At 42.5% G+C, this 20616-nt stretch overlaps 1 protein-coding gene and 1 pseudogene across 5 annotated transcripts in view; one reads left to right on the top strand and one right to left on the bottom strand.

The window, feature by feature from the left end:
• Nucleotides 1–5569: 5569 nt before the first annotated feature.
• PRUNE2 (prune homolog 2 with BCH domain) overlaps nucleotides 5570–20616 on the top strand; it is a 295032-nt gene continuing 279985 nt past the window's right edge. For 3 of the 5 annotated variants that reach the window (XM_055578337.1, XM_055578336.1, XM_055578335.1), the window contains exon 1: nucleotides 6898–7233. In XM_055578337.1, the coding sequence (XP_055434312.1) occupies nucleotides 7198–7233 (36 nt within the window). In that variant the 5' untranslated portion in view covers nucleotides 6898–7197. Of the gene's footprint in view, nucleotides 7234–20616 lie in introns of all 5 variants that reach the window. The other 2 variants (XM_055578338.1, XR_008713619.1) reach the window with 2 other exon arrangements.
• LOC129648509 (40S ribosomal protein S4-like) lies at nucleotides 15015–15820 on the bottom strand (annotated as a pseudogene).

Here is a 20616-nt window from a genome sequence, read left to right as displayed (position 1 = left end):
ACAGAAGCTTAGAGAGGATTATGAATAGATGGATTTCTTTTTAAAAAGTCTTGCAAAGCCTACCTTTAAATTTTTGGATATCTTTGCTAAAATAGAAAGAAAAAAGTCAATTCCTTTGATATTAGTTGCCCAAATGGGTAATATTTGACAGCCTAGAGAGTGCAAAGCAGGCATTTTACAGTAGTTTAAAAGCTAAAGGAGAGGTAATAATTAACACATTAATTAACCAGTTAATGCACATTGGTCCTTGTTCAGCCTCTCATCCTTGAAACAGGCTCAAAAAGCTATTAAGTCTTGTAAAAATGGGAGGCACACTTTCTTGAGCATTTTTTGTAACCTGGAATAATTTAAAAACAGCAAGCATAACACATCCGCTCTGAGACCACACTTATCGGAAGTGTGGTTGGTCAGTAGGGAAGCTGTCCTGGAAATGTGCCCAAATAGTGAGTCAGCAGCTGCCATTCCAGCCACATCCCATCTTTAAAGAATGGCATTTGCCATGTAGTTTTTTGTTGTTGTTGTTTGTTTGTTTTTAATTTACTTATTTTTAATTGAATGATAATTGTTTTTCAATATTGTGTTGGTTTCTGCTATACATCCACATGAATCAGCCATAGGTATACATACCTATTGTCCCCTCCTTCTCACCTCCCACCCCTCTAGGCTGTCACAGAGAACTGGTTTGAGCTCCCTGAGTCATATAGCAAATTCCCACTGGCTATCTATTTTACATATGGTAGTGTATATATTTCCATGTTGGGCTTCCCTGGTGGCTCAGATGCCTGCAATGAAGGAGACCTGGGTTCGATTCCTGGGTTGGGAAGATCGCCTGGAGAAAGGAATGGCTACCCACTCCAGTATTCTTGCCTGGGAAAACCATGGACAGAGAAATCTGGTGGGCTATGTAGTCCATGGATCACAGAAGAGTTGGACGCGACTGAGTGACTAACACTCTCACTTCACTTTCCACTCCATTGCTGCCCTGCTAATAGGTTCATCAGTACCATCTTTTTTTAACCAAACAAAAAGATTGCCTTGTTATTCTCCCTTCCATTGTTAGCATTTTCCAATATAAGTAGGGATGTTAGCATTTGACATTGTACAACAGCCCTGTAAAGTAATAAGGGCAGGCATTATTTTCCCCATTTCACAGATGATCAGAGGGGTCAATGACTTTGACCAAAAGCACACATCCAGCACGCAGAACTGGCTCTGACATGGAGGACTTCAGATGCCCTCACTGTGGCACTGAATGCAATCAGAGCCCCTTGAGGTGGATGCAAAACTGTGGTGAGAGCCTGTCAAGGGAAGACCCAGAGCTCTGGGGGGTGGGGAGTGGTAATTTGGGAATATTAAAATGTACAGACTGCTGTAAGGACCTCCCATTGCATCAGTGAGCAGTGCAGGCGAATGTGTTACTGCAGAGAAGCATCACTGTATCTGGAGCATCGCAGTGTCTGTCTCTGAAACAGACAGCTCACAGCATGAAGACCAGGTTTCCAAAAGAGTGTAACCTTTAGAAGGTGGTGCTTGATGTAGAATATACACAAATTGTAATACAAATTATATTATAAAATATATAATAAATATACATAATAAATACATTATGCTTATATAATATAATAATTTCACATTTTTAGTGACTGCTGATCCATCCACGGTTGATCCCTCTTTTGAGTTCCCTTCATAGAGGTCTTGTCTCTGCTTCAAGCTAGTGGATTAATTTTTTCTTTTTTTTGTTAGACCCTTTGTAAAGACCAGTGGCCACCCCAGGCCAGGAATAGGGCACTTTGCCTGTATTATTGTGTTAACTTTCTCAATAATTCTACTTTTTAAATCTATTTTATGGATGAAGACACTGAAGCTTAAAAAGATAACTTGCCCAAAGTTATGTATGATGTTACAGGTCAGATGTTCGGTTATCTATTGCTGTATGACACATTGCCCAGGAATTTGATGGCTTATCATAACAATTGTTCTATTGTGGGTCAAGAATTTGGGCAGGGCTTAACAGAGAGAGCTTAACTCTGTTGCACGTGGCATTGGCTGGGTGGTTTGACTGGGGCTAGAAAATCTTATTTCCAGGATGGCTGACCACATGACTGTGCTGTTAGTCAGGGTCCTTAGTTCTTCTCCATGTGGCTGCTATGTGGCTAGGTTCCAAGAGTGTGTACTCCAGAAGACAGAAAATGGAAGCTGTCAGTCTCTTAAAGCCACATCATAGAAACTGTCATGATGATACTTCTGCTGTATTTTATTGCTGAGAAAGTCATGGAGCTGTCCAAGACTCAGAGAAAGGGAACATAGACCCAACTTCTTATTGGGAGGAATGTCAAAGAATTTGCACATCAGTCTACCACAGCAAGGATGAGAATCCAGACTGTAGTCACACATAGCATCTCAACTAGTACAATACCCTATGCTTTTCTCAATCACTGCATCTCTTTGTATTACAGTGACTAGACTGTAAGCTCTTTGAGGGCAGGGATCTTGCCTTATACATTTCAGTTTGGGCATAATATCTACCTGAGCATAGTTAATGATCCATAAATGCTGAAGGAATGAACAGTGGAGAACTGAGCTTCAATCCTGGCTCTGCTTCTTTGTAGCTCTGTTAGCCCAAGAGGATATTGAACTACTGTAGGACTTGGCTACCTACTCAGTAAAATAAGGGTATGGCATTAGATGGTCCTTAAAGCCTTCTTTTTCCCAGCACTACTGCTGTATTAGTCTGCTTGTACTTCTATACAGAATACCATCAACCGGGCAATTTAAACATCAGATGGTTATTTTTCACAGTTCTGGAGAGTGGGGACTCCAGTATCAAGATGTGTTCCATTTGATTCCTGGTGGGAGCCCTCTTCTTGGCTTGCAGGTGGTCACTTCTTACTATATTCTCACATGGTGGAGAGAGAGAGAGAGGGAGAGAGTGAGCACTCTGGTCTCTTCCTCTTTTGATAAGGCTACTAATCCTGTCAAGAAGGCTCTACTCTCATGACCTCATCTAAACCTAGTCAACTCCCCAAGGCCCCAACTCTTAATGCCTTCACTTTGGGGGTTAAAGCTTCAATATGTGGAAGGCATGCAGTCCATAACAACCATTCTACTAATCTACTCAAATAATTTCAAATGAAGAGTGCTCAGAAACCTGAGCAGGAATCAAGAAACCTGAGTGAAAAGAGTAGAGGAAATGGGAGTGTTCTACAGACAAGTGCAGAGAGGCCTCTGGAGAGAAGGGGAAGTGGCCTTTAGGCTCAGATCTGATACTTGAGTTACAATAATGGCACTTGGACTAGGAAGAAAGTTGGAGGAAGCTTTCTCAAAGGTTGAAGACACTGGACTTGGGAATTAATTGGCCACGAGGGATAGGATAAAGTTGTAAATCAAACTGAGCACCTCATTTTGTACTTGGGTGACTGGGGGAATGCAAATTTATCTAACAGCAGTGGTCCCCACAGAAGTACTCTTGGGCTTCCATTGTGGCTCAGCTAGTAAAGAATCTGCCTGCAATGTGGGAGACCTGGGTTTGATCCCTGGGTTGGGAAGATCCCCTGGAGAAGGGAAAGGCTACCTACTCCAGTATTCTGGCCTGGAGAATTCCATGGACTGTACAATCCACGGGATCGCAAAGAGTCGGACACAACTGAGCAACTTTCACCTTCAGTGGTCCCCAACTTTGAATATACAGAAGATTACCTGATGTGCCTGGATCCCTCTCAAGACCACTCAGATCAGAATTTCTAGAGATGGGCTGGAACATCAATATTTTTTCAAAGTCCCTCAGATGGTACCTTTGTGTAGCCAGGGTCGATGATTTCTAATTTAGAGTTAAAGGCACTAGATTTCTAGATGCTATGAAATGATAAGAAACTGAGGATCAAAGACTAATAACTCCCAAATAATTTGGGGAATGAGTTGTACAGTATGTAGAATAATGGCTTTCCAAAGATGACCATGGAGCTTCCCTGGTGGCTCAGTGGCAAAGAATCTGCCTTCCAATGCAGGAGACACAGGTTCAATCCCTGGGTCAGGAAGATGTCCTGGAGGAGGGCATGGAAATCCAGTCTAGTATTCTTGCCTGGAGAATCTTACGGATGGAGGGGCCTGGCAGGCTACAGTCCATGGGTTCACAAAAGAGTCAGACATGACTTAGTGACTCAACAACAAAAGATGACTACATACTAATCCTCAGAACCTGTTAATATGTTTTTACATGGCAAAGGGGGATTAAGGTAGCTAATCAACTGACCTTAACATGGGGAAATTATCCTGGATTATCTAGGTAGATCCAATGTAATAAGTGTTCTTTCAAAAGTGGTAGAGAGAGATAGAAGGAGAGAAACAGAGGCATATGTGCTATGGAAAGATAACCAGGGAGATGCAACATTCTTGTCTTTGCATATAGAGGAGGGCAACCATGAATCAAATAATGTGAGCTGCTGCTAGAAGCTGGAGAAGGAGAAAAAATAGAGGATATTCTAGAGACTCCAGAAAAGAATGAACTCTGTTGACACCTTGAATTCTTGAATTTGACCTGATGAGAACTGTGTCAAACTAATGACCCACAGAACTGTAAGATAATAAATTTGTGAAGCTTTGTGCTTTGTGCTCAGTCATGACTGACTCTTTGTGACCCCATGGACTGTAGTCTGCCAGGCTCCTCTGTCCATGGGAATTCTCCAGGCAAGAATATTGAGTGGGTTGCCATACCCTTCTCCAGGGGATCGTCCCAACCCAGAGATCAAACCCAGGTGTCCTGCATTGCAGACAGATTCTTTACTATCTGAGCCACCAGGGTTGTTTTAAGCCGCTGAATTTGTGGTAATTTGTTTCATCAGCCTCAGAAAACTAATGTAAGTGGTCAGTTCAAGAAGGCTTCCTGGAGGAGGTAAATCTTGATAAACTTTTTTTGCAGAAACATTGTTGGTGGAGAAAAACTCAGGGAGATAGGTGTTATATATTTGAGTCCATAAGAAGAAAAAGTCAAGAAAACTCAAGGCTATATAATACCTACCCAAAGTGGTTAAAATAAAAATTCAGAGGAACTGAGTGATTGTCACTAAAATCCCCAATGGAGTCAGAGGCAAAGCATTCTCATGAATTTTTCTCAGTAATGTTACTTGAATTGTGATTAACTTCACAGATTTAAAGGCTGACAAGACACTTGCTTTACCTGGACGGTTTTAAATTACTTAAGTCAGCAAAGAAAGCTGATAGAATCTGCAGCTTCCATACAGCTCATCGCCTGAATGTAAATCAGAGCTTAACATTCCTATCACTCTTAATCAGATCTGTAGACTCAACTGATTTCTTTTTATTGGGTCCTCCTGAATAATCAAAAAAAAAAAAGTTGGATAATCACATACACACACAAGATGAAAGAGAGAAACCTTTCATATGTACATTTATTCATTAAGATATATTTATTGAAATTTATGTATGAAGTGAACTGTGTTAGGGATACATCAATGAATGAGATAGGCAGTGTCCTTATTCCCATAGAACTCACAGCCTGGTGGAGAACAGACAACTAATCAGGCAATTTCTAGTATAGTAGACATTATACGTTGCTGTGAGAGAACATGAAAGGGGCAACTGACTCAGTATGGGGGTGGAAAGGGAGAAGTAGATCAGAGGAGGCTTCCTGGAGGAAGATGACTTCTAAGCAGTATCCGTAAATCCTGGGAGATAGTTAAGAATGGAAATTCTCAGGCTTTTTAAACAGATCTATTAAGCCTGAAGTTCACTGAGTGAGGCACAAAAATCTATGTTTTAATATATCTCTGGGTGGTTCAGATATACACTAAAGTTTGTGTACCAGATGATCATACCTGGCCTGCATGTGGGAATCACTTGGAACATTTTTATACCAGACTGATGCAGTCTCCCTGCTCTTAGAGCAACCGATTCTATTGGTCTGGACTATATCCTGGGAAGCAGTATTTTTTTAAAGCCCTGGGTGATATTAATGTGATTTTGAAGTGTAGTTAGTGTCGAGGTCACTCCTCTAAGCTGACAGCTGAAGCACGAGTTAGCCAGGCAGTAGGGCTGGTTGGAGGGCAGGAAGGGCATTACAGGCAGGTGTGCCAAAGCCCAGATATATGTGGGCCCCTGATAAGGCAGGCTAGAGAGTCCACATGACAATATTCAGTGGCTTAAAATAAGGTTCATGGCTATGAGTTTAAGTGTTTATTGCAGTACTTCTTAAACTTTAATGTACAGAGAAATGATCTGAAGATCTTGTACAAACACAGACTCTTATGCAGGAAGGAGGTTCTGTTGCCCTCACTGTTGCTGAGCACACATGTCAGAGTGAATGGGGACTGCGACTGCAGAAGGATGTATGTATCCATAGCCCCAGGGCCAACATAAGGGTACCCAATTAGGGTGAACTGCAGAGGTCTGTTGCTGGGCAGGTATGTTTTGAGAGCAAGGAGGAAAGACGCAACCTACCACAACCTGCTAGCCTGCTCTTCCTATTATTTTCCATCAAGGTCGTACTGCTTTTAGCTGAGCAGTAACCCCCTCCACCCCACAATCTAGCTGAGTGTGTCCCCTGGCCAGGTCAGCAGAGCCGGCTCATTAAGTGACCATTGGAGCTCTCTGTAACTTGCCAGCCAGCCAGGAAGGCGCTGGCCGAGGAGGGGAGCTCTCTGGGGGCCTCTCTTCCCTTTTTCCACCTCCTCTGGCTGACAGCGGCGGTGCCTGCGGCAGAACCTCCCTCTGCAGCGGCCCCTTGCACTTGGCTCGCACTTCTGGGCGCTGTCCATGGTTGCAGCATCTTTCGGCGCGCCACGTCAGGAGGCCGCAGCGGGGCCCTGCGATTGGCGGAGGAGCCCCTCGCCATCCGCCAACACTCCCGCCCCCGCGCCCCAGCCCCGGAGCTCCGGCCCCACAGGCGCGTGCCAGCCAGAGTGCCAGGAGCGCCCTGGGGCTCCCAGGCGTCACACCCACTTTCCTTATTAGGGGAGAGTCGGACGCTCCGAGCGGGCGGCGGGGCTCGGGGTGGGGTGGGGAGCCCTGGGAGGCGACAGCCGAGAGCTCAGCCACAACCTCAGCCGCCTCCGAGCGGTAGGAGGGAGCAGCCGGTCGCTGCGTCCCAGGCGGCCACTTTCCGGGGACCCGGCTCCTCTCGCCCGGGAGCAGATAGTCCTCTGCGCCCTCCGGGTATCTCCGGTCCATACCTTTCTCAACGACATGGAAGAATTTTTGCAGCGCGCCAAGTCTAAATTGGTAAGTTGAGGGCGCAAAGCTGTGTGCGTTGGTTCGCGCGCGCGCGTGTTGATGGGTGGGCATTACAGCAGAGGAGGAAGAAACAACTTTGCCACTTAGTTGTCAGGGAGTGCAGGCTGTCCTCTGGAAAGAATCTCTGCGACTCTGGGGGCTTACACCAGGCAGTCTGTCTCCATAATCCGCCCCCAGAGGCAAAGCGCCGGGTGGGGTGGGGGTGACCTGGTCGAAGTTGGGCGCTGTGTGTCCAGCTCTGATCTCTTTGGCTTGTAGTTGGAGAGACGCAGATCCAGTCAAATCAACAGTTTGCCCCAGAAGGCTAGAGGATAAATGGATGTGGTGGTCCTTGCGATAAAAGAGCCCAGACTTCTGCAGATGCAGTACGCTTAAGTGTAAAGGGAAGCTGTACTTTAGCTGGAGGGGATGACAAAACCTAAATGAGGAAGTGGTAATGCCGACCTAGAGGAATGTGTGAGAATAGCAGTTTCTCCGAGCATCCCTTACATGGGGCTTGCTCCTTCCTGGATCGAGTCTCTCTGGGCCCTATTCAAATCTGTCTCTTGTGGCAGAAGCAGAAGGAGAAAACCTCAACTGTTGCTGTTGCTTTGGGGTTTTCCAGATTATCTTTCTCCTGGAAGCAGACCAGAGTGTTGGCTGACTCTGTTTTACTGTACTGCTGTCCAAACAGTGAAGGGTAGTTTCTCACCGTGTATACTGACAGTTGCTATACATTCGGGAACAACAGAGTCTAGCAGTTTCCTGATTCCAAATTGTTTTGGCTCTCCAGCATTGCAGTAATGAGCATAATGGAAATGTTTCTCTTTTGGCACTTAACAAAAAAGCTTTTGCCCATTTGGAAGCAATATCTTTAATGAACACTGAAAGCACCTTTTATAGGCCTGGCATAGGAGGAATTGCATAATTTATGTTGCCTTTAACCTTTAAACCTTCATAAAAGCCAAAATACAAAGTCTGCATTAAGATGACGTCTTAATCACAAGGCACGGTATTTGCAGGCTTTTTTTTTTTTCTGTAACTCATTTACCCTTGCGCAACAAAGGGAGTGAAGACGAATGTGTGATTCTTACAGAGATTTAACTGTAAGTATCCTTTAAGAGACCTTTAAAGTTGACTAATGCTAATATAAATACTTTGTTTTCTACTTTAAGCCTCCCAGAGACTGATAATCTGTGGGGATTTCAGAATAGAGGAGGTTTGTGATTGTTTCTCTGTTTACTGCTGACCCTCTTATGGGTTTACTTGAGCACATGAAGGAAAAAACTGAAATACTTGCATTTCTTTTTTTCTTTTTTGCATTTCTGATAGTATAACTATGCTCTTTGTTCTTTTTCTAACATTAAGTGAGAAATGATCAAAAAAGATCAATTTTGGCAACTTACTCATTTTTTCCATGGATAAAAAAATGTTGATCAATCATCACGCAGTTGTAAACTGCACCTGTGTTCCACCCCTGTAACATTTATTTTAATAATAAACATTTAGATTGTGGGGTCTGATGTGAGCAAGAGGTTTGTCTCATTTCCGAAGAGCAATTGCTGAGGTGAAAAATTCCCTGTTTCAGATTAATTAGGTTAAAGTCATGCTTAAGTTTATTTACTGAGTCCTTTCATTAGAGGAACAGTTGCTCTTCATCATTAAAAAAAAGATGACAGGAAAAAGAAGTGATTGTTTGTAATACTATTCCCAGTTTCCTGCTTTAGCTGGAAGAATAATTACTGCTAATTTTATCTTTTTTCTGGTAATAGGTTTTTTTGTTAGCGATCACAAGTAACCTTTCATCTTTAGCCATAGTAAAGGTGGTTTGGTCACTTTTAGTGTCACATTTCCCCCCACAAATTATATTTTCTAGGTAAATAAAAGTTTTACTTAATATACAACATTCAACTATAGTAGTAGGTAAACGTTTTACTTTAGAGGAGATATATATGTATATATATATATTTACTCTTTGTTTAGGAGAAAAAAATTAAGTCAATAATTATGGCATTCATTTGTGAGAGGTTTATTCACAACAGAATTGTAGGGTTTTAAAAAATTAGGTTAATCCTTTGGGAAACACTTTAGGAAGAAGAAAATGATCATGCTGGTTCTCACCTAGACTTTATTAGACCAGAACTAGATTGAATTTAGGTGTTATCTTTAAGCCATTTTCCATCAGAAGTTGATATAGATTTCTCTCTATGAAACCTAAAAAAAAGTCTAATGGGCAGGGATTATTTCCTACCTATTTGACTTCTTTCTTTGATATTCTGTACATATGATATATATCTTTTAATGATTTGAAATGACCAATTCCCTTTTATTTTTTTTTTTAATTTTTTACCAATTCCCTTTTAAAGTCTTAATGTTACCAAACCAAACTTGGGTTGGCTTCCCTGGAAATAGAACTGCATTTTCTTGTACCATAACCCAGTGTCAGTAGATTGGCTTTACTGAGTGCAGGGAAGCCAACCCAAGTTTTGTTTGGTAACATTAAGACTTTGAAAGAGAATAAACATGTATAATATCATATAAGAAGTGAATTGCCAGTCCAGGTTCGATGCAGGATACAGGAAGCTTGGGGCTGGTGCACTGGGATGACCCAGAGGGATGGTATGGGGAAGGAGGTGGGAGCGGGGTTCAGGATGGGGAACACGTGTACACCCGTGGCGGATCCACGTTGATGTATGGCAAAACCAATACAATATTGTAAAGTAAAAAAAAAAAAATGATAATAATCATAATAATAAAATTGAAAAAAAAAAAAGAAAATGCAATGTTTATTTCAGGTTCCAAACAAGGAGTCCAGTATTTAGTACTCAAAACGCCTGAACTCCCCAATAACTTTTAGGGAAAGGTTTTAAAAGTCATAGTGAGGGACAGGGGCGTTGTAGGGTACATGATCAACACATGAGCATTCTTCTGATTGGTTGGTGATGAGGTAATTGGGACCTCACCAGTTTCAGACCTTCTCTGGTTCCAACCACTCTGGGACCTATGTGCTTGTGGGCAGCATATAGTTAACTTCTACCTGATGGGGGTTTCAGTGTCTGAAAAAGAGCTCAAAGGATATAGCTCAGAATATTATCTATAACTCTTAAGAAGTCCTTGACTTTTTTTAATGGCTAAATTCTTATGATTTTGTCTTGTTTTTCTTTCTTTCTGCATTTTTTTCACTTCCCTGATCAAATTTATTCTTTGGAGCTCAAGGAAGGCCAAGGAGGTAAAGTTTTTTTTGCAGAGGCAGATGGAGAACGCGGGAGGGGAGGAGTCTGCTCCAGGCAGGCCCTGTAGGGTCTTGTTCTGTTGCATTAACGTAACCTCTTCATCACTGGAGCTAGCTAGTTTCAAAGACCAAAGAAATTTTAAATTGTAAAATGGAATTACTATTAGCCATAGATAAAATCTCCAATAACTAAAACTTTGGAGAAATTGTTTGTATGCCCTTTCTTCTGACTAGGAGCATTTATTATTCATATGCGATTGTGAGGAGAGAAGCTCTGCTGTTCTAGGCCAGGCCCTTGGGTGGAGCAGAAATCTTTGAAGTAGAAGGAAGGTTTTTCATTTTTAATCAGGTAGCTTGAAGCTTATTTCTATTGAAATTGGGAGAGTGGTCTCCTAATTCTTTTTTCATCTCAGTTCTGCTAGTCTTCAAACTGAGGCAGATTCAGTTAACTTAATCCCATCCAACTTTTCCTTAAATTTACCCTTCTGATACTTCCCCTTCATTCGTGAGAATATGTGGCATTTATGAGAAATGACAAAAGTAAACCTCAAGTGTGGCCTAAGAGAGATCACCCTCTTCTGGAGCTCAAATGCTTCTCAAGGGGGCTTGCCTCCTGCCTGGTAAGAACTGGCTTGGGTACCTGCAGTTTCTCTGTAAAACACCTTAGCTGAAGGCGGAGGACAGCAAGGGAAATAGTCACTCCTTCCAAGCACAGTCTCTAGAAGTGGTGCCTTCTTGACAACTAGGGAACTGATTCAGTTATTTTTAAAAGAATCAAGACACTAGAATTAGCACCAGGAGAGCAAGGCCCCCCCAAGGCAGTAGGGATGGAAGTCAAAGGGTGATGCTTGTTACCTGGGTTCCCTTCTCCTTATGAGAACTCAGCTATGTTTCTTTTTCTGTTTTAAAACCAGTATTTATTTTATTATACAGGAGGATGACTATATCTTCCTGTTTTTACTGACCATTTAGAATTTTTTCCCAGTCTATTGAGAATTGTTTTGCAAAGCAAACGATGATTGTTTTGCAGAGAATTATGTTTCAAAGTGATCCTTCAGTCGCTGTGGTTTATTCCTTTCTAAGTTTTGGCCATCGCAGATCAGCCTGAACAAGTCATTTCTGAGGGATAATCACACATCAGTTCAGTTCAGTCGCTCAGTCGTGTCTGACTCTTTGCGATCTCATGAATTGCACCATGCCAGGCCTCCCTGTCCATCATAGGTAACCCTTATTTTGAAAAAGTCATTATTTGATCCTCCAGCTATGTTTCTGATCTGGATACTCACTGCTCGAACTAGAAATAAGAGCAAAAACACATTTTCTTTTTCACCTCTTGACTTTTCCACCTGCCCATTCTGAGCTGAAATAGGGACAGAGATCAAATCCCATAGTTCCAGATCTATCCTTACATTTTAGCTGCACTTTCCATTTTCAGTTATACCATTTCTGTAGTGGTGTCTTAGTCATTCTTAGACTCTTTCTGTGGTAAGAGAAATTGAAGATGGGGAGGGAATGAGGGCTTTGAGCCCTAGCCTGTGATTTGGCAAATGTCTTCCAATGTCATAGTGGTTAGCTCAAAAAAGTGTTCAGGCCAAGACAGCCTTATGATGTCAGTTAATGGTCCAAGTTCCCATGAACTTTGGAGAAAAAGAGGAGCTAAATGAGGAATGAGACCCCTGGAATTCTGACTGGCAGGAAGCCAGGGTCTCTACCCGGGGCAGCCTGGCCACTAAGCCTCTCCCACTGCCAGACCGCACCAGCTGATACAAGTCAAGAGGTCCGCAGGGCTGGGGGTCGCTGCAGTCCTCGTGCCCTAGAGCTGGGTCATGAGCCAGCATTGGGGGAAGTGTCAGCTGCCAGCAGAAGGATACAGGGCACATCAGTATCCCAGAAATGCTGTGGGGAGAGAATCACTGTCACCGCCAGAGTCTGGGGAATGCATCCGCCCTCGAGCAGTGCCGGCTGCAGGCGAAAGGCTCATTTCTGCAGTGGGAACTGGTCCATATGTGGATTTCTGTAGTAGAAAAATCCTGGGTGACCCTAAATGTCAACTGACACTCTGCTATGTGGCAGAGGGACAAGGAAGCACATTCACAACTCCAAAGGACCAACCACATCAGAGTTGGTAGAGGCGATGAGGTTTCAAAAAAAGAAAAACACTGCAGTGTGTCTGCAGAGGAATCATCTTGATTGGAAATTGAGAAATATATCCTTCCTGACTTCCTTTATAGAAACAAGGTCATATGTATCAATAAAAAGCATCTTTAAAATGAATGTTCCATGCCTTTTAAAGGGCCACGGTGGTAAGGACTGAGAAGGATGGAGATACTGGTAGAGCAGTTTCATTTGGAAAGCTGAGCTCATTCTGATCACAGACCGCAGGATCAGCTCCCTCCCCATCATAAGCCTGGGCTGGCACACTTGAGACTGTGCCTCCTGTCAGAGCATTCCCAAGCATGAAACTCAGGAATCCAAAGCACTTCTGCGAATGTGGTGTCACTGCCTTAGGGGCTGATGAGAAAAGAGCCCTTGATTGCTTTAGTCCTAGAGTCAGCTCCATTTCTCACTGCCTGAACTTTCAAATTGGAAAGCTGTGGTTTGTCCTGGCCCTGGGGCCAGAGAACGAGACTTTTTCAGGGTAAATCTCAAAGTGGATTGGTCTTCCTCAAAGATAAAGAATTGGTGACTGCTGTTCGGACAGCACCCCGGGTCTGGGAAGATGCAATCAGGTGAGCAAGAATACTCTTTAATCAGAAATTTGGGGAATATTTTATAACTAGCTAAAAAAGCGACGGCTTTTGTATAACTTGTTTGTTTCTCTGTAGCATTAATTTGGGCAGATATTAGCAATGTTTTAGATTTGGTATATCCCCCTGGGGAGCTCTTGTAAGCAACGGTCTAATGATGGATGGGTCACTCTTCCTTTACATCTGCTTCTCCTTAGGATACTAGATGAGCAGAGAAAAGGGTGAGGGGTAAACACCTGGGTCTGAATGAAGGCTGCAAAAGAGGAAAGAAGCTCTGGGACCAGAGAGGTCAAGTGCATGGTGTTGCCTTGGTCACTGATTATTTTTGAACCCTAGAGTCATGGAGCTTGGAGTCTTTCTTTGAAAAGAAACTGGGGAGGGGCAGGGCTGATGTATTCAGGAGGCAGAATTCACAGGAACTTTGATATGACTGGTGTCCTCTGGGTTTGTGCAGTATGCAATCACACATTGCATTATGATTGTAATTGTAATATTACAATATTACATTTGTGCACATTGTAATTATGCACAATCACACATGGCCGCCCTGCCACGGGTCCCAGAGTAACCTACTCAAAGTCTCTGGCAACATTCCAAATCCATTTCTATCTGAGCTCTGTGGCTTTGGGCTTTGGTTTCTAAGGAAAAGTCATCTTTCTTCTTAAGAGCTCTTGGGAGGCTAATTGGGCACTAGATCGCCCTGAAAAATTAGATCCACAAAGGTTGGGTCAGAAAAATTAAGCTGATATTACAGCCTTGGGTTTTTAATGTGAAAAATGAGATAATGATACCAGCTTTGCAGCCTTATCAGAAAGCCAAAATAATGTACCTACAGCTCTCAGCACAGAGCTTGAAACAATGGCTACTTTTGTCCCTTTGCCCCCAAGGTGTCCTTTCCTGCAGTTCCTTGTCTCAGTGAATGTCATTAGTATTCATCTGGTTTCTCCAACTGGGAACTTCCTTTTCCTCTATCCCTTCCCCACCCACCATATCTCAGACATCCAGATGATTCCAATGGCCAACTAGCCAATTGATCCCCTGCAGACCACTTTCCTTCCCACTGCTGCCAGCCATAGTGAAGTGTCTTTTATTTCTGTCACATCACTCCCTTAAATCCTTCTTATCACTTCCCATTGCTCTTAGGAGAACAGACAACTTTCTTACCCTGACCCTAGGATCTGACTCATCTGCTGCCCAGCTTCTGCTGGCTCCTTCTCCTAGTTTAAATAACCCCTACCTCTTCTTCAGATCAGGGGAAGATGAAGGGAAAACTTTGCTGAATGACCCCTTTCCACCCAACCTCCCAGTTCATGAGTCTAAGTCAAGGTTTTGGGTGATGTTTTTAGATCATTTATCGTAGCTTGTTATTATATCTCTATTGGGCATGTGTGTTTGATTAATGAGAGTAGGGACCAAGGTCTCTGTATGGATTTGCTCCAGAGACCTGTACTCCAGAACCTGGTGCAGTGCCTGAAGCTCAGTAAATGGCCTTTGTTTGTTTGTGAGAAGCTTTTTTGGGCAATTAATCATTCCTCATTATCTTTAATTAAGCCCTACGTGAGTGCTAAGTTGCTTCAGTCGTGTCCAACTCTTTGCCACCCCATGGACTGTAGCCCACCAGGCTCCTGTGTCCATGGGATTCTCCAGGCAAGAATACTGAAGTGGGTTGACATGCCCTCCTCTAGGGGATCTTCCTGACCCAGAGACTGAATCCATGTCTCTTACATCTCCTGTATTGGCAGATGGATTCTTTACCAATACCACCACCTTGGAAGCCCAGTTAAGCCCAAAGACCTTTCCAGTCATGTTTCCTAGAGATCATTTGACACACTGCTCTCTTTAGCTGCCAATCTCTTGTCTCTGTGTTCAGCAATGGTTAGACAGATACTTTTTTCTCAGAGAAAAGAAATCCATGGTTTGTTGCCTTTGCAATAACAAAAATGTTGGAGAATGGGGAGGCAAAGATGCTGCTGTTGGCGTCTCTCACATGAGCCACACCAAGAGGACCAGGTTGTCTCTTTCTGTTGGTGATCGCAGCAGAAGATTGTTCAGTTCTTCCCACGGTAGTGACTCTGGTCACCATATACAGGTTACCAGTGTCAAACTTGTTGAAATCAGTCATCTTGCCAGATTTGAAATCAATCTCAGTGGAGTCATTCATTTTGAAAGGGAATCGGGATAGTGGATGATACAAGCATCATGGGTCACCAGATGAGGGATTTTTTGTGCTACAAAGATCTTTCTTACTTTGCACAAATTGTACTTGGCTCCTCAGGTATAATTCAGTGAACAACAAAGCCACCCTTGTGTTGCAGATCAGACAGAAGTTCTCCCCTTTCTTGCCATTGCTGGTGACATCCTTAAAGCCAGCAGGTGGGCTGTATCAATTTGGACCTTGCCATCAGTCTTAATGAGCCATTGCATGCAGATCTTCTTTACTTCATTTCCTGTCAGCAAATACTTAATATGTTTCTTAGTAAAAGATGAGGGGAAGGTACCCTCTCAGCTTGTGGGGACCAGTTGATGGATGAGGAGCAAACACACTGGTCAGTTTACTCAGCATTGGATGCTTTGGAGATGCTTTAGCCTTCAGGGGCTTCTTGGGACCATGAGTCATGACTGCATGTGTCCCAGTCTTTGAGACCTCATGGACTGTAGCCCATGAGGCTCTTCTGTCCATGGAATTTTCCAGGCAAGAATATTGGAGTGGGTTGTCATTTCCTACTTCAGGGGATCTTCCCGACCCAAGGATCAAATCCTTGTCTCCTGCATCTCCTGCATTGGCAGGCAGATTCTTTACCACTGAGCCACCAGGGAAGCCCTGAGCCATGACTGTGCTAAGCACAAAAAGGTGGAAGTGTTTTTAGAATGAATGGAACCATAAGATAAAAGCCTTGCATAACTCATAAGACACTATAGTGGCCAAAAAATGAATAAATGGATAAGCAGATGCAGACTTTTAGAGACCTGAATCTGGAGAAGGGCTGGCCATAGTATATGGGAATTCGGGTTGGTTTACTAGAAGGAGATGAGAAATGTTAAGGTCGAGAAGTGCCATACAGTGATTTTATGTGGTACACACTTTGTACAAAATGTTACTGTAAAATAATGAGCCTAGTTTTTATGCTAATTGCTTGGAATCTGTAAGAATTGGTGGATTAAAGCATGAATGGATTGGAGAGAGGCAAGGAAGGGTATGGGCACTCTGCAAAACCACACTGGGCATCAGTAGACAGAGTGGAACTACTGGAGCCTTAGATCTTCCGCTATGTGGTCCAAAGGGGAAAAATTAGACTCCCCCAATCCCAGCCATTTCACCAAGCTGGCCCAGCTTGTTCTGCTGCTTCTGGGCCAGCACTAATGTCATGAGACTAGCAGGGAAGATTTTTCAGTCCTTGATAGGAAATTTGAAGGCCTTCCAGACTGGCCTCATCAGTCAAATGATATTAAGGCTGTTGCAGGTGTGTATGTACTAAGACAAGAATATCTCTTTCACCCACAGTAATAAAAACATGAAAATGATCACGGTGAATAAGAAAGCCAGGAAGCCCTATTTACATTTTATAGAAACAGGGATGATTTTAATTTGACTGAAATTTGTTGACTATCTGTCTTATCCCTAAGAAATATATTTTTCCACTTAATACTCAAAACAGCCTTGTGAGGTAGCTATTATTTCCTTTTGCAGTTGAAGAAACTGAGGTTCAGGTGGGCAAGAAGTTTGCCCAAGTTTTCAAGTCAGTAGAGAACAGAGCCAGTGTTTGCTCCCAGGTCATCTGACTCCCATTCCAGGACCCACTCCCACATCTGTGTCTTCCCACCAATATCCTGGAACATTTCATTTTCTTTAAATAAAATGCAAGCAACTTGGCAGGTTTATGGGAGTGTTGGGTAGTGAGTTAACTTTGACCCAAGAGAGGTTCATTTCTCTGTTTTTGATTATTTTATATTAAAATATCCTTGGATAATTGACTAATCAATCAGTATTATTGAGAACCTACTATGAGAAAGTTATGGTGTGGGACTATCTATGATTTGGTTGACTAAATTGGGAGACTGTTTCACTGTATGCCCAAGTGAAAGAAAAATAAAAGACCAATAAACTACTTGGAAGATAGTGTCTGTGACTAGCTTTTAGAGTGACTGGAAATATTGTGGGTATTTAGTGAATTTTTGATAATGAGAATGGATTTTTTAAAAAGTTAGAATTTGCCCATTAGTTGCTATCAAAGTTGTGAGTACAATTTTTGGTTTTCCAGATTCCTCATTTTTTTTGAACAAAGAACTGAGTTTTTAATGTCCTACAGTAAGCTTCCTTCTGCTTTTTAGATTTCTTATGTTAAGAACTGATACATGAAAATATGTGCAAACATTATTTCAATTTAGAAACTTATTTAGATTTAGTAGTATTATATATAATATTAAAGGACACTTGCTCCTTGGAAGAAAAGGTATGACAAACCTAGACAGAGTATTAAAAAGCAGAGACATCACTTTGCTGACAAAGGTCCATATAGTCAAAGCTATGGCTTTTCCAGCAGTCATGTATGGATGTGAGAGTTGGGCCATAAAGAAAGCTGAGTGCCAAAGAATTGATGCTTTCAAACTGTGCTGCTAGAGAAGACTCTTGAGAGTCCCTTGGACAGCAAGGAGATCAAGTCAGTCAATTCTCAAAATCAAATCAGAAATCAACCCTGAATATTCATTGGAAGGACTGATGCTGATGCTGAAGCTCCAGTACTTTGGCCACCCAATGGGAAGAGCTGACTAGTTGGAAAAGACCCTGATGCCGAGAAAGATTGAGGACAGGAGAAGGGGGTGACAGAGCATGAGATGGTTGAATGGCATCACCGACTCAATGGACATGAGTTTGAGCAAACTTCAGGAAATAGTGAAGGACAGGGAAGCCTGGCGTGCTGCAGTCCATGGGGTCACAAAGAGTTGGATACGACTGAGTGACTGAGCAACAATAACAACGATATAGTGAAGTTCTCAAAAATGCATTTTTAGCCAAACCTTTTTTCTCTGTAATTTTATCATTACCATTTTATTTATGAATAATGTACAATTAAATGTGAGCTCCAGTTCAAATCCCAGGTTCTGAATATAGTCAAAAGAATTCTTTTAAACTCACTATTAACAATAATTTCCATATCATTACTAAACATATTCATATACATTATCTTTTTAATTGGAGTATAGTTGATTCACAGACATTCACAACTTAGTGTTGTGTTTGTTTCAGGTGTATAGCATAGCGATTCCATTTCATAGATATGTGTATATATATTCTTTTTCAGATTCTTTTGTCTTATTGGTTATCAATTATTGAGTATAGTTCTCTATGCTATACAGTAGGTCCTCGCTGGTTATCTATATTATATATCAGATCAGATCAGATCAGTCACTCAGTCGTGTCTGACTCTTTGCGACCCCATGAATCGCAGCATGCCAGGCCTCCCTGTCCATCACCAACTCCCGGAGTTCACTCAGACTCACGTCCATTGAGTCAGTGATGCCATCCAGCCATCTCATCCTCTGTCGTCCCCTTCTCCTCCCACCCCCAATCCCTCCCAGCATCAGAGTCTTTTCCAATGAGTCAACTCTTCGCTTGAGGTGGCCAAAGTACTGGAGTTTCAGCTTTATCATCATTCCTTCCAAAGAAATCCCAGGGCTGATCTCCTTCAGAATGGACTGGTTGGATCTCCTTGTAGTCCAAGGGACTCTCAAGAGTCTTCTCCAACAACACAGTTCAAAAGCATCAGTTCTTCGGTGCTCAGCCTTCTTCACAGTCCAACTCTCACCTCCATACATGACCACAGGAAAAACCATAGCCTTGACTAGATGAACCTTTGTTGGCAAAGTAATGTCTCTGCTTTTGAATATGCTATATAGGTTGGTCATAACTTTCCTTCCAAGGAGTAAGTGTCTTTTAATTTCATGGCTGCAGTCACCATCTGTAGTGATTTTGGGGCCCCCCAAAATTAAAGTCTGACACTGTTTCCAGTTTCCCCATCTATTTCCCATGAAGTGGTGGGACCGGATGCCATGATCTTCGTTTTCTGAATGTTGAGCTTTAAGACAACTTTTTCACTCTCCTCTTTCACTTTCATCAAGAGGCTTTTGAGTTCCTCTTCATTTTCTGCCATAAGGGTGGTGTCAACTGCATATCTGAGGTTATTGATATTTCTCCCGGCAATCTTGATTCCAGTTTGTGTTTCTTCCAGTCCAGTGTTTCTCATGATGTACTCTGCGTATAAGTTATGTGGTGTGTATATGTTAATCCCAAACTCCTTATTTGTTTTTCCCCTCCTTTCACTTTTGGTCACCATAAGTTTGTTTTCCATATCTATGGATTTATTTCTGATTTGTAAATAAGGTTATTTGTACCTTTTTTCCCTTCATTATTGTCACTCTCTTGCTGGAGACAGAAAAGCTGGGTTTGGCTGAGTGAGTAAGTATAGATAGAGTGAGCACAGCCTGGGTGTCACAGCTGGCAAGAAGAGCTGAGGTTAGGAGTTAAGATTTCTGCTATTTGCTTCACTTCTGCTCTCCAGACTGCCAGCTTAGCAATGGTGCAGAAGACTACTGGATGTACTAGGGACACACACATGGGAGTGAAGGAAAAGAGGGAGAAAGGAAAGAAGAAGGGTGGGGATGGAATTGGAAAGGAAGTAGGAGAAAAGCAAAGAAAAACAGCATTCGAGGGGAGGAAAGTTTGAAAAGTGGTGAGACATAGAAGAAAATCTTTCCAAAAGCTCAGGATGAGTTATCTGCAAGAGTAAGAGCTCATTCATGTGTCTGGAGTTCAAAGTTTCTAGAAAACTGAAAATTAGACAAAGGCAGCCTTCCTTCAGACAACTGCCATTGAGTATTAAAAACATACCTTGAGAATTAGTTCTTTTCTCACAGGAAAATCCCCTAAACTGTCTTTCTGAGCCGATTGGTATGATGATATCTGAAAGTCATGAGAATGATGGGAATGCAGCAGACTCACAAATGCTGGCACCGATTTTATGTCATCCTCATTACTTAAGCTGGGCTTTGACAAGATTTGTTTCTCTGAGTGGGGTGTGGGAGGAGTGGGAGCCAGAGGTTGCCATTGCTGGTAATGTACAATAGGGAACTGCACAAACAAAACCACAGGCAAACAGACTTCCAAGAAGTGGGCCCAGATGCTCAGCAAGTGGCATTCCATCTGATGTAGGATAAGCAGTCCTAAACACCTGCGCAGATGCTGGAGGCCATAACATCAATGGCAGAAAGTTCACAGTAATGACCCTGGCTAATCAAGGAAGAAAATTATTTAAGCTTGGTGTCCTGTTTAAGAGAAGGTGGGGATATGTAAGCAATTTCAGAAAAAAAATCCAACACAGATAATTAATGTTAAAAAAAAAAATAGACCAGCAGTTG

This window comes from Bubalus kerabau, chromosome 4 (genome assembly GCF_029407905.1).
Source record: "Bubalus kerabau isolate K-KA32 ecotype Philippines breed swamp buffalo chromosome 4, PCC_UOA_SB_1v2, whole genome shotgun sequence".
Taxonomy (NCBI): domain Eukaryota; kingdom Metazoa; phylum Chordata; class Mammalia; order Artiodactyla; family Bovidae; genus Bubalus; species Bubalus kerabau.
The sequence above is the reverse complement of the archived record's forward strand: the minus strand, read 5'-3'. Positions and strand labels throughout refer to the sequence as shown.